Consider the following 14,580-nt stretch of genomic DNA (forward strand, 5'->3'; position numbering starts at 1 on the left):
GAAAACATTCAGGCCAGAATTGAGCCTTCAAGAGAGAATTTGCACTGAGAAACTCGGATCTGTGTAGAGGGAAGACTATGGGGGCAGTTCTTCTATAGCAAAATGTAGGTGAATGTTAGTTGATGGTATGGATGGTGGTTAATTTCAATTCAGTTCATATTTAAAGGAAAGCTGCCTGATTTGCAGTTTCGGAAACAACACAAGGACTGAAATGCAACCATCCTTTGAAATTCACACATCTCCGAAATTTGGAACGCAACATTGCAGCCAAGTAATGTGTGCAAAAATGCATTTGCTAGGATAAGGTGTGCCTAAAAATGCACATGTCTGTGAAATGAGTTTATTAGGCGAAATTGTATACAGATGTGGGCTTATTAGGGGAAATTCACACTAAAATGCTGATGATTTTTCATGAGGACTTAAAAAAAACCCAACACCCACAAAATTACATGGAAATGTGGATAACTGAAATTAAGATTGGAGGAATCAAAAACTGGGAGAAACGAAACCTGACAGATTTTCCCATTCTCAATTGGGGATTACTTTCACAGAATGCAATACATAGTGCTTGCTCTTAGGCATTTCAATGTCCCCATGGAGATTTTCATAATACAGTCATACCTCGGGTTACAGGCGCTTCAGGTTGCGTTTTTTCAGGTTACGCATGCGCCGAAACCCGGAAGCACCAGAACGGGTTACTTCCAGGTTTTGGCGGTTGCACATGAACAGAAGTGCTAAATTGCACTTTGCGCATGCACAGAAGCGCCGAATTGCAACCCGTGCATGCACAGACACGCCGCTGAGCGATGCAAATGCTGCGGGTTGCGAACGTGCCTCTTTCACAGATCACGTTCACAACCTGAGTGTCCGCTGTACTCCTGTATTACTGAGCAGATGATTGCTCCTACCTTTTTGAAGCTATTCATAAAAATATTTCCAAACTGACTTTTGGCCCTAACAGCCACCCCCGCAAGTCAGTGTACCCAAAATATGTGTGTTAAACTGCCTTCAGACCAAATGTTTCCTCATTTATTTAGGCAAGCTCTGAATTGGCCTTCTCACTCAAATTGAACTCAGTTCCTTGATCATCATTGAAACCTGCTCTTAACTGCCCATGTTTTGAAAGTGGCTTGCCAGTCTTTGCGCATGACTACTATTATAGAGTCTAATAACAATGGTAAATGCAGACTTGGAAGCCATAAATATACAGCTCCTCCAATGGCCCTCTGGGCTGCAGCCAATAACAGGAAACCTCCTTCTGGGAGCAAGAATGGATGTATTTTTTAGTTACATATTTTCAATGTATGTCTCTCTTGTACTATTATATAGCCTCAGGAGAAACATTGCAGCACAATGCAAAGAAAATCTAAGTGAGCAATATCTACCCAGAACATTGTTTTTAGGGTTATTGATATGTACGAGCTAATTAATAACTGATAAGCAGTAATTCATCTGTTTAGAGATATATATGATTTTACTTTCTTTATTGCACGTTTTATACTTAAGAGAATGAGTTTCAGTACAAGTAAGCAAGGTGAAGTATTTAGAGATAAGTTAATGAAAGAAAATTAACACTGAGATTACTGTTCCATAGATTTTTACACTGAATGATCCAGACATAGTACGAGAAAAGAGCAATATGTATTCATTGCTATTCTTAGCACTTGGGATTATATCCTTTGTAACATTTTTCCTTCAGGTAAGTTGCATTTGCTTTGTTCTTACTGTTTCTGGCCAGATCCTGAAAGTATTCAAAAACTCACAGAACTATTGTTTGTTTTGAAGAAGTGACATTACTTTTAATCCAAAGGATTTAGATTAATTTTTGAAGATGGACCAACATAGTGTATTTAATTCTAGAGGATTATATAGTTCCTTTGTGTGCAGAACTATATCAGACATCTTTCAAATTCACAAGGATCACTGTAGCAAATTTGAATTGACAGATGTGCAGAATATTGATTTGCTGTTGAAATTGCAAAACTGCAAGTAAGGCAAAATGTTTGAATGCAACAATGTTTTAGGTGTGCCCAGCATAAGCTTTCCATCAAAATATCCATGATTACATCATAAACATATCGGATAACAAAACAAGTTATTAATGTCAGAAGCCTTGATCTTAATACATTGGCCTGAGAGCTTCATCATATATCCTGTAAATTCTATTTAGACCCTGAATACAGAACAGTTCTTCTAACTACAGAGTAAGGCCCATACACTTGTCATGGCATACTTCTGGCATTTCCAGCAAGAGCCAGTAGTTTGAGTCTTGAATCTCAAATTCAGTACTGGAAAAACATTCTTGTAGTATTATCATAAACTGATGCAGTGCTTGTGTAGCTCAAAGAAAATAGATATTTTGCTTTTGGAAAACGTTGTGCTTGGCTGTCATGCCAGTACAACTTATTTTGAATCATTCTGCCCATATTATACATTGTTGTGATTTCCTTCCTGTTATAAGAAAGCAATATCCACTTGAGCCATACGGCTCCAGTCGTTTCGGCGAATGGCATGTTTGGAGAATTTTGCAGCCTAGTGCCCCATTGCAGCCCATTCAGGAACCCAGATCAAGATCAGAGGAATAGAGACTGAAGCAGGGAAGGAGCTAAACACCAAACCTGTTGATCCCTCTGGCAGGATGAGTGTTTTCTCCCAATGCCTTATTTTTCTCATACGGAATGCAAAGTAGCTAAGTTGCTTGTACTCTGGTTTGCTTAACGTTATTTGTATGCCACCTTTCCATTGTTAAAACCATTCTCAAGGTGGCTTACAACATGAAAAAATACATAATTGCAAACATAACAAAAGTAGTCATAAACAATAAAACATCCAAAAGGACACAACCAAATTAAAAATGTCTATGTTTTTATATATGCTGTAAGCTGCCCAGATTGGCTGGGGCAACCCAGTCAGATGGGCGGGGTACAAATGTTGTTGTTGTATTATTAAATCATAATAAGGTATAAAATAAAGATACAAAAAAGAATATCAAAACCGGCAGCATCCAATTATGCAGGAAACCTTCTCTTTCAGGGTTTCACCTTTGGCAGAGCTGGAGAGATCCTTACACTGAAGCTTCGCTACATGGGATTCCAAGCAATGCTTAGACAGGTATTCTAAGGGAGAGATTTGTTTGCTTTATTGAGCTAGCACAGGATAAAAACTGATTTCAGTTTTTATCCTGCGCTAGCCCAATAAACGGGTTGCAATATTGAACTGTGCCATCACCCCTTCCAACATTGCAATAAGCCAATCCTCCACGGCAAGTTTGGGAAATATGTGGCCCTTCGGGTGTCACTGAGCTGCAGTTCCCATCAGCCCTAGTAATATGGCCAGGGATAATGGGAGTTGTAGTTCAGCAATATCTGGAGGGCAAAAGGTTCCCCACACCTGATCTACAGCCCACATCCAAGAAAATCACCCAAGTAGTTCCTTTCACCTGGGAGGGGGTTGAGTTGTGTTCCTTGAACAGCAACTTTCTTCAGTGGTAAATTGCATTTGAAAGTGTCAAAACTAAGAAGTCTATATGGCACGGAGATCTGATGTTCAAAGAAAAAAATTACCCATACAAACCCTTAATTAGTTGTATTACTCTCAGCCAACATGTTTGGAAACCTCTGAGCTCAGAAACCACAAGAGCGTGATTGACCCAATCTATTTAGATGCGGGGGGCAGAGGGGGGGGGGAGAAATCTGTTGACTTCGCTGGGTTTTAGGAATTAGTTACTAGGTGCAAGACTGCAACTCTACAAATGAATAATGACCCTAATTAAATATATTTTAAAATATCTTGCCCTCCAGAATCTGAACAGCAAAAACTGGATTTGCAATGCTATTGTAGCCAGCATTGTGCTGGTACCTTAAAATGTATTGTGTATTTCTAGGACATTGCTTGGTTTGATGACCCTAAAAACAATACTGGAGCGTTGACTACAAGACTTGCTCTTGATGCTTCTGAAGTAAAAGGTGTAAGTAATACTCATCTGTACCCTCCCCCAATTCTCATTCTCTTGATGATTCTACGTAGTTGTGTTGTAGGCTATCCAGTGCCTGAGTTCCACATGCTAACTAAGTTTGTACGTGGCACTAAACCATATTTTAGTCATTTCCAGTTGTGTATTTCAAAGACACTGCCAACGAGAGATGGCTAAAGCGAGAGGCTTAAATAGGCTGCGCTCAAAGGCAACTTGGTTGGGTTCTTGCGCAGTTGGAAAGTTTATCAATAACTGTGAAGTAGTTTTGCAGAAACCCTGGACATAGGCATCACTTCTGAGACGTTGAACTTGACTTAGAGTTGGGTGGGCTGTCCAGTTCTAGCAAAGCTCTCAAGGGAAGCAGGGGAACAATACGAGAAGATACCCTGGACAGCTCCAAAGTGGCCCTTCTGGCGGAAGCTTTCTTTTCCTAAGGCAGCTACAGAAAACTCTCTGTGATTGAGGCTATACCTAATAGTATTGCAGGGACACATTCTCTGAGTTAGAGAAGGATAGCAGGACCGTGTCCTCCAGATGAATAAGGAAGGGTGATGAGTAAGTGACTGGCAGTTCTCTTCCCCCACCCCCAAGAAGGAAGTAGCCTGAATCTCACTCTCGTCGGAGTATTCCTCTTCTCGCTTCAACCTCCATTGGCTCCAGCCAGTATTACTAGTGATCAAAGATGATGGGAGGTGTAATTTAACAACATATGGAGGTTCCTAGGTTTTCCATCACTGATTTAGAGAAACCAGCTTCTACCAAGTTTCTCCATTCACCTCTTGCTTCTAGGTCAAAGTTTCGGAAACAAATTTTTTGCCACATGCTTCCTTAGCCCTTCGCAGAGCAATGCATAGTTTCAGAGGCAGCACTGAAGGGTATGATGAAGCCTTTGGATGAGAGAGACTATGGGCTTTCTGTAATATTTACTTAACTTATTTACTCCATTTATATCCTTTCTCCAAGAAGCTCAGGGCAGCATACATGGTTTCCCACCCTCCCACCCACCATTTTATCTTCCCAAAAGCCCTGTGAGGTAGGGTAGTCTGAGATACAGTGTGTGGCTCAAGGTTTTGTTACAAATATACAAACAGACTATTTTGGAGACTAACGGGCACTACTGTAGTGGGCAGCAAATATGCTAACCTTGCATCAAATTGCCAGAACAACTTTCTGTACCCAAAGATACTTCATCTTCAGTAAGTGTGCAGCAATTTGCCCTATATTCTCCCTCTGTTCCATTCTTCTCAAATACAAATGGAAAAAACCTGTTGTACTGTTCTGCCTTGTCCTACTAGCTGAGGAATGGCATGTTCACAAACTCTGGGAGGCGTTGTACTCCAAAGGCCACAGAGAGATGTTCAGCCATCAGGAACACCCCCCCCCAATTAATACATTTTGTTTCCCCCTCCTTCATTCAGGCTACAGGGGCCAGGCTAGGTATGCTTGCCCAAAACATTGCTAACCTCGGGACAGGAATAATTATATCATTAGTGTATGGCTGGCAGCTGACGCTCGTCATCTTGGCTGTTGTGCCACTCGTTGCCATTGGAGGACTCATTGAAATGAGAATGTTGGCTGGACATGCCAGGAAAGATAAGAAGGAACTTGAAGGTGCAGGGAAGGTAAGTCTCTGCTAAACCATTCCCTCTGACAGCAAACACAGCTGGTTGAGTGCCACCAGAATTAGAACCAAAACAGGGGTGCTGAGAAACAAAAGGGTGGTGTCTCGCCTTCATGAGACTGAAAACCAAAGAAGAGGCAGAGAGAAAGCGAGAGGATCCTGCACTTTCCATATCCCCTCCCTTCTGCAAGGATCAGAGTGCCATTTTGAGCTAAGAGAAGAAGTCCCTCTATAGTAGACTTGCTGGGCTGTGACTGGTTCTTGGAAACAATTATGCACTGGTGCCTGTAACTGCTCCTTGAAGATCAGCCTGGAGCACTTTAGAATCAGTGGAGAGCCACACTGTAAGAGTGCGCTGGTGTTTTGCTCTTTATAGCTCTTTCCTCAAGAAAGTCATACTTGGGGAAACTTGTTGCTTTCCCACTAGCCAGTGTGTTTCTCTCTCTTACAGATTGCAACAGAAGCAATAGGGAATATCCGAACGGTTGTTTCCCTTACTCAGGAAATAAAATTTGAACAAAAGTATGGAGACAGTCTGCAAGGACCATACAGGTAACACACAGTGAACGTTTTGATCAGCTCTTGAAATGACATGCTTAGGATGTTGCTGTTAAGTCCGGATCCAACTTCTTAATTCTTGGGACAATTACTTCTCAAGTTTGAGCCAGACTTACTCTGCAGTCCTAACCATGCCTTCTCGGAAGTTAGTCTTGTTGAATATGGTGGGGCTTACCTCCAAGCAAAATGGGTTAGGGTTGCAGTCTTAGTCATGCCTAAGAGCTCATTCACTCTTCTCTAAGTATGACTCAGCCTGGATCCAATCTGAAATGTTTTGTCATGAGTTCCTTCTTGTGGCTTGTTCAAGTGGTGGACAAGCAGTCTTGCCTTTGCCTCTCAGGTGCTACCCTTGAGAAATATAGCTGCCCATTTGGTGCGAGGGAAGGGTTGCCGAAACTGCTCTCAGAGTTATGAGCAATCTCGTCAAATTGTATAGAACCTACTCAGGTCTTGTACGGTTTTTGGAGATACGGTCTTCCTAAGGCAGATGCATTTTAGAGCTTCTGGTTGTGCCTTGGAACAAAGACTTTTTGGATATCTGTTACAAAGAAAATTTAGACAATCGCAGGATCTGAACTGCCATTTGACCAAATAATTATATATTGTTAAAATCTTATTCAAATCATTGTTTTATTTATATTTTATTTATATTTTATTTATAAGATACCGAACTACTAATTCACTTCTTGACTGCTGCTTGCATAGCTTTAAGTTTCAAATGAAAAAAAGAAAACCTCTGCTACTCTGGATGAATGGCTTTTAAGAGTGGCCCTCCAGACCTCTCCGTCTGGCCCTTGGAACTCTCTGAGGCCACACCTTCTCTCTGCAAGCCACACCTCTCACTGGTCCTGTTTTGCCTCTGATGCAGCCTTGCCTGGCTGCAAGGTGTCCTTGAATCTGTTAATACTATAGGAAGAAAACGTTTACATTTACTGCTTTACCTTCACTGGCATATGGTCTCTGGAAATTTGCCCAGAACCCAGAAAAAGGTTCCCCACCACTGGTGTCATTAGTTCTGAGACTGGCAAACATCCAGAGCTAAATTTCAGAGTCCTGGGCAAGATTTACAAGTTATATTGAACTCATAGCTACCCTTCAAGTCCATAGTATCAAGGACAACTTACCTATATTTGCATGCCAGTGCTGTGCATATTCCTGCCTCCCCTTGCAGCAGCAACCAATGATGTGATCTGTGGGAAATGTGAGCGGCAGGTAGGTGGTTGCACTGCAGCAGGGATATCATCTAGCTGGCCTTATGGCTCTTTCATAAGAGAGCCAGCATGGTGTAGTGGTTAAGAGCAGTGGACTCGTAATCTGGTGAACCGGGTTCGATTCCCTGCTCCTCCACATGCAGCTGCTGGGTGACCTTGGGCTACTCACAGTTCTCTGAAGTCTTTCAGCCCCACTCACCTCAGAGAGTGTTTGTTGTGGGGGAGGAAGAGAAAGGAGATTGTTAGCCGCTTTGAGACTCCTTCGGTTAGTGATAAAGCGGGATATCAAATCCAAACTCTTTTCTTCTTCTTCTTCATATTCTAGGGCTGTTGCATCTCATACAGAGCTTCCCATGTTTTATATTGAGACGGCCATAATGTGTGAATCAACACACAAATAAGCAAAATATCCTTCATCTCTTGTTACAGGAATTCCTTAAAGAAAGCGCATATCCACGGACTAACTTATGGCGTTTCCCAAGGCATAATGTACTTCACCTACGCCGCTTGTTTTCAATTTGGTGCCTTCCTTGTGGAAGGGGGATACATGGATTCTAAGAACGTTTTCTTGTAAGATCTCTGCTGCTTTTCTTTTTTTTATTGGGGTTTAAAAGAAACAAATTATCATGAAATCAGCAGTAATATAGGTGTGGATTTTCCTGCATTTTACAAGGGCTTGAGGTTGCTTTCTCAGCTGCTATATGGGCTGGATCAGGCTGGATCTGTTTCCTAAATCGAAGCTATGCAATTGATGGAGGAGAACTCACGCCTCCCTGCTGCCCCTTGACCCCAGACAAAACTGACCTGTTGGGTGTTCACATGTGGGCTCTATGCACTTAAAATCCAATGGCCCTGAACCTGAAATGCATACTCTGTACCCCAAAGCCAGTATGGGAATTAATGGTTTCTTTGGAGGTCCACATGCTGGGTTTTACATATGTATGCCAGATTACTGGCCCGTTAGGCCAGGGGTGGCCAACCTGTGGACCTCTAGATTGTTGGACTCCAACTCCCATCAGCCCCAGCCATCATGGCCAAGAGTCTGGGACAATTTGTAATCTCGCATCATCTAGAGGGTCACGGGTTAGGCACCTAATCTGGTGTAAAATTGTCTATTTTGACTTGCAAAGAATCCCTGGGGTCTTAGGCAGAGGACTTTAACATCACCTGCTATCTACGTCTTCTAATGGGAAGTGCCGATATTTGAACCTAGGACAAGTGCATTGGTAAAGGGGCAAAGTCTTGTTCCCCTTGTTGCATGTTACCTTCATCAGAGAGATCAAAATAAATGCATTACAAAAATGGAAGCAGGGTAAAATTTTAAAACTATTATTATTTTATTTTAAAAAATTGTTTGCACTTCTAGGGTATTCTCATGCATTGTCTTTGGTGCCATGGCGCTAGGACAGACAGCTTCATTTACACCAGACTATGCCAAAGCGAAGATATCTGCAGCTCACATGTTCCAGCTGTTTGAGACTGTACCCTTAATAGACAATTACAGTGTTGAAGGACACAAGCCTGTAAGTTGATCCCTGGGCATTTTTATATTACCTTCCAACAAAACACAGAAAAAGTTTCAGCACTTGAGTTTGTTGCCTTCTGGGTTTGAAGCGTATGAGCAATTCATTGATGGATCCAGAGAATTTGAATTTGTGCCATTTTCTTCCTATTGATGTAGTCTTAACACATTTCCACCGTCCTTCTCTGTTTAAATTATATATAGGCTTTGTTCACGGTCCAAGCTTAGATGCAGTTTTTAGTGGGCATGCTGGAGACATAGGAGCCTTCAGTGCTGAGTCAGTTACTGTATTTTATTGATGGATTGATTTAAAAGCACTTCTAAACCACACAACATTTCAAAAATCTCTGAGCGGGGTACACTATGTATGATATAGCAACAGTATCCATTAAAATGAAAATACAACCTGATGCCAATGAAGCAACAATATAAAACCATATAAAAGTAAATATGACAGAAATTCAGGAAATTCATTCACATAAATCAGGGTCCATTCTTAAGACTCAAGGAAAGCCTGGGCAAAAAATTAAGTCTTTATAAGATGCCTGAAACAACTGATGGTTGATGATTCGTGCATGGCAGAGGGAGGGGCATTTTGCAGTACGGGGGTAATAGCAAAAAACGCCTGTTCTCAGGTCATGGCCCAATGATATTTTGTAGGGTGTGGTACTATTTCCCCAGATGATCTAGGTCAGGCATCCCCAACCTCCGGCCCTCCAGGTGTTTTGGACTACAATTCCCATCATTCCCTGACCACTGGTCCTGTTAGCTAGGGATCATGGGAGTTGTAGGCCAAAACATCTGGAGGGACACAGGTTGGGGATGCCTGATCTAGGTGATCTTACTGGTCTCTGCCAGTACAGGCCATCTTTCAGGTAGCTTGGTCTACATTGATTCAGAACTTTATATGGTAAGAATAATACCTTGGACATGGCCTGGTAGCTGATTGACAGCTAGTGTAGTTCCCACAGCACAGGTGCAATAGATGTACCTCCAGGTGCTCTGCTCTACAACCTAAGCCACAACACTATGGACCAACCCAGTGCATTACAGTCGTCTAATCATGAGGTTACTGATGCATGAATCAACAGTGTCTAAGCCACCCTTGTCCACAAGCTCGTGAATCTATACCATACTCCAAGCGATGCCCACTGTAGTCTTGGATGGCCGCTACAACAAAGTGCCATATACAGACTTCGTATTTGTAGTCAACTGCAGGGGGAAGACGTCACTCACTATCTGTTAGCTTGCACCTTATATAGAGACCCAAGAGATCACTTTCTGAAACATCTGTTCACACAAGCAAGCAAATACACCCAGGCAGAAATGGTCCAATTTCTTTTGAGTGACAATAATAGCTTTGTAACACACACACACACACACACACACACACACACACACACACACACACACAGTGGCCCTTTATGCACTGGCTGCAATTTTTTTAAAAAATAAAATAAAATCAGGAAACATGAGTAAAATGATTCAGAGGTATAATCTGAAATTAAGCTGGATTTGAGTTAGTTGGTTCTCTGGTAACTTCTCTTTTACGTCTTGGATGATATAGATGTATGAGCCGTATTGTTTTATTGGTACTATAGGTTTGTCATGGCCTTTAGCGAGAACAATAAACTTATATCATTTAGTTTAAAAGCACAGTTCCCCTACCGTACTTGTCCTTTGGCCACCCATCTTCATGCAGGGAGTCAGCCCTCAATCCCAACTACTCCTATAAAACACTCAGATTTCCAATTTTCAAAACCGTGCGAGATGCAAAGATGGAGCTGTATTTTCTCAAAACATCAAGGGAATGTTGCAAATTCCTCTGTGTCCGCCTCAGTTCCACCCCTTCATCCAACTATTAATGGCATGTCCAGTCCACTAGGTGCTAACATGGAATTGCTTGGCCATTTTTTCTTGTAACAGGCAGGTCTTGTTTATTATCATTCTAGGATGACTTTGGCGGCAATGTCGCGTTTAAGCAAGTAGCCTTCAACTATCCTACCCGGCCTGATGTTTCGGTACTCCAAGGACTGAGTGTGGCAGTAGAGAAGGGGCAGACCTTGGCTCTCGTAGGAAGCAGCGGCTGTGGAAAGAGCACTCTGGTCCAGTTGCTCGAAAGATTCTACGACCCCCTCAGTGGAGAAGTGGTAAATTACTCGGCTGAGTTTTCCGCATGATTTGAACACAGAATATATTATGTAACACTCGTTCTCATCCATTTAATACCAGGGATGCACTTTTTCACTTGCAAAGTGGGGCAAAGTTTGAGGCTGCATACAAACCATACATTGGAAGTACATGAGAACTGTAGTTTGTGAAGGGTGCTGGGAATTGTAACTCGGTGAGGGAGTAAACTACGGTTCCCAGGAATGTTTGAGGGAGCTGTGACTGTTAAAGTGATATGAGTGTTTTAAAATGTATGGTGTGTATGTGACCTATTTGTGAAATATTTCTAATGCATTAACACACTGCAAGGTGCTCTAAGTGTATAGTAGTAGTAGTAGTAGTAGTAGTAGTAGTAGTAGTAATAATAATAATAATAATAATAATAATAATAATAATAATAAAATTTATTTATACCCTGCCCTCCCCGGCCAGAGCCAGGTTCAGGGCAGCTAACACCAGTAAAATTACAGTAAAAACATAATGGAAGGGGAAACCAATTTAAAACAAAATGCAATTTAAAATGCAGCCTCATTTTAAAAGTAGCCCATAGATCAAAACCATAAGGGGAGGGAAATATAAGGGTCAGACTGAGTCCAAACCAAAGGCCAGGCGGGACAGCTCTGTCTTGCAGGCCCTGCAGAAAGATGTCAAGTCCCGCAGGGCCCTAGTCTCTTGTGACAGAGTGTTCCACCAAGTTGGGGCCAGTACTGAAAAGGCCCTGGCCCTAGTTGAGACCAATCTAACCACCTTGCAACTTGGGACCTCCACAGGGCATACCGCCAGCATTTTTTAGACAGATGTTCTGCCTACCTGTTTTCGTTTTTGGATTGACATTTTTTTTCTGTTACAAAAAGCAGGCACTGCAGGCAGCTCTCTCTGAATCTGGGCTGAGAGTTAGGCAGTCACCTCTACTCTGCTATGGCTCCTCAGTCTCTCTGCTCCTCCTCCAGGCTGCAGCCGGTACTGCAAAAAGCAGTTTCAACCCTGCTTGGAACTCTCATGCCACTTGCCGTTGGACCCAGAGAGAATGATTTGCTTTAGGTGGGGTTGTAACCTGTGTCCCCCACCCCACCCCCGAGACTGTAGGACAACTCCCATCAGGCCCAGGCAACATGGTCAATGGTCAAGGATGATGCAGGCTGCAGTTTAACAGTATCTGAAGAGTCAAAGGTTTCTTAATCACTGACCTACTGCCACCTGGTGAATTCCATGACAAGATGATATTTAAACCATGGCTTTCCTGGTTCAAAGGCTGTATAATCCTGCTTACCTGAATGAGCAGACATGGTTAGGACTGCAGCCTAAGTCTTACCTAAACTCTCAAGTTTTCATACGTTATCAAAATGAATTGGAATAGTGTTTGAAACGTCAGACAATACTTTTAAACAACTTGTTAACTGTGCACTATGCGTAACAGAAATGTTCATTAACGGTACCCTGCTTCATAAAACTGACCAAGTCTTCTTTTTCCAGCTACTGGATGGCAACGGTGCAACACAGTTAAATGTCCAGTGGCTGCGATCCCAGATTGGAATTGTCTCCCAAGAACCGGTCCTGTTTGACTGCACTATTGCAGAGAACATTGCGTATGGAGATAACAGCAGAAAGGTGTCCTTTGATGAGATCGTTGAAGTAGCCAAAGCAGCCAACATCCATGCCTTCATTGATAGCTTACCAGATGTAAGTGCATAAGAACATAAGACGAGCCTGCTGCATGTATGCACACTCACACTTCGGAAATGTTGATTGGAGAACTAGTAACAAAAAATAAAACTGAAGTCCTTTTATGTTGCTGGTATATCCAATGGGACTGAGGTAGATAGAAGTATTATGCTAATATAAACCTGTCTTTATTGGATTTATATTTTTTGCACATAGAAATACAACACTCCTGTAGGTGACAAAGGGACTCAGCTCTCTGGGGGTCAAAAGCAACGCATTGCTATTGCTCGTGCTCTCATCCGCCAGCCAAGAATTCTGCTACTGGATGAAGCAACCTCTGCACTTGATACTGAAAGTGAAAAGGTAAATGTTTGTATTTATATTGGGTGCATTAAAGGCATGGGTTGCTAGTCATCATGGTTTCACTTTATAGCATACCCAGGTCTGCTCTGCAACAATTCTAGCCTAACTGGGCAGGTCGACAATAGTTATTTGTATAGTAGCACTTTGAAGTATTCAAAGTGTCTTGCATATTGTCATGCTGGCAACAAGCCTGCAAGCTAAGTTAGCATTATCTCCTATAGCAGAGGCGGGCAATTGGGAGGGACATCACCTTGCTTAAGGCCAAATTTATAGCACAGCCTCTTAACCTGTATGTTACACCACCTCAATTGTGGCTACCTAAGAACTGCCAACCTAGAAGTTCGAAAGCAAAGTGCAAGTAGATAAATAGGTATCGCTCTGGCGGGAAGGTAAACCGCATTTCCGTGCACTGTTCTGGTTCGCCAGAAGCGGCTTAGTCATGCTGGCCGGAAGCTGTACACCGGCTCCCTCAGCCAATAAAGCAAGATGAGTGCCGCAACCCCAGAGTCGTCTGCGACTGGACCTAATGGACTGGACCTTTACCTTTACGAACTAGAGAGGGGCTAGCAGGCCAATACCCTGGGCAGTTGGCATTTTGGTTGGCATCTGTCTCTCTCAGAAGACAATGGAGGAGTGTGCCTTTGGGGGTGAAATCGAACTGTTGGAAGGTTACAGCGCCTGTTGTGGCTGTAGAGACCGATGGAGGAGAGACATGTTTTCTTGCAACTGGAGCATCCGGTTGTGCAGCTGCTCCTGCAGCTGCACCACAGGGTTTCTTCTCTCTGCGCTCCTCCCAGCAGTCATTCCTCCTCTGGTCCCTGCCATGAATACGCATCTTGACTGTCTCCAGGCACTACTTCTGCAAGAGTCTCCCACAGGGCGGTGTTGACCTACCAGCCTGTGTGTCATGTTTGCAAACATCTTTGTAACACAGAGTTGGTCTGCCAGTATCTCACTCCTGCATGTTATCATGGAAGGACACTGTCATCTTGTTGAGCTATCTAGTTGTGAAGAGTCTTTTACAGCTGATGAGATCAAATGCCTTTGCCAGGTCTATGAAGGCGTCTCTGCTCTCAGCATTTCCCCTGCAGCCAGTGCAGTGAGGAAATTGTTTACCTCTGAACTCCAAAGCCACGTTGTGACTCGGGATCTTGTCAGCGAGTGAGTGTAATCTGAGGCAAAAGCTTTCCCAGTGGTACTCAGCAGGGAGATTCCATGGTAGTTGTTACAGTCATGGCAGTCACCCTTATTCATGTTGAGAGTCACAATGCTGGAGCCGTGCATGTCTTGTAACACTCTGGTATTCAACTAAAACAAAAGGGCAGGTGGAATAATGTCCCATTGCACAACAGGCCTCCCCCCCCCCCTACTCTGCTTGCAAATACCCTGCACCACCCCCAAATCTGCCCCTGGTTCCCCAGTCCTGGCCATGAGTTGTTATGATCTAAGGTGGTAAGAGGTTCTTCATTCTTACTATGGTTGCTCATTATTTTTCCGGTGG

General features: G+C 42.9%; 1 protein-coding gene across 4 annotated transcripts in view; it reads left to right on the forward strand.

Annotated features, from left to right (window-relative positions):
- The window catches only part of LOC308569358 (ATP-dependent translocase ABCB1-like), a 57,995-nt gene that overhangs the window by 40,813 nt on the left and 2,602 nt on the right, over positions 1–14,580 (forward strand). For all 4 annotated transcript variants that reach the window (XM_081163143.1, XM_081163144.1, XM_081163142.1 and 1 more), the window contains exons 18-27: positions 1,595–1,699; positions 3,034–3,111; positions 3,884–3,967; positions 5,392–5,595; positions 6,046–6,146; positions 7,793–7,933; positions 8,730–8,886; positions 10,838–11,035; positions 12,528–12,734; positions 12,933–13,079. In XM_081163143.1, coding sequence (XP_081019269.1) covers positions 1,595–1,699; positions 3,034–3,111; positions 3,884–3,967; positions 5,392–5,595; positions 6,046–6,146; positions 7,793–7,933; positions 8,730–8,886; positions 10,838–11,035; positions 12,528–12,734; positions 12,933–13,079 — 1,422 coding nt within the window. The remainder of the gene's footprint in view (positions 1–1,594; positions 1,700–3,033; positions 3,112–3,883; positions 3,968–5,391; positions 5,596–6,045; positions 6,147–7,792; positions 7,934–8,729; positions 8,887–10,837; positions 11,036–12,527; positions 12,735–12,932; positions 13,080–14,580) is intronic.

The sequence above is a fragment of the Podarcis bocagei genome (genome assembly GCF_964188305.1).
Source record: "Podarcis bocagei genome assembly, chromosome: 12".
Lineage (NCBI taxonomy): Eukaryota > Metazoa > Chordata > Lepidosauria > Squamata > Lacertidae > Podarcis > Podarcis bocagei.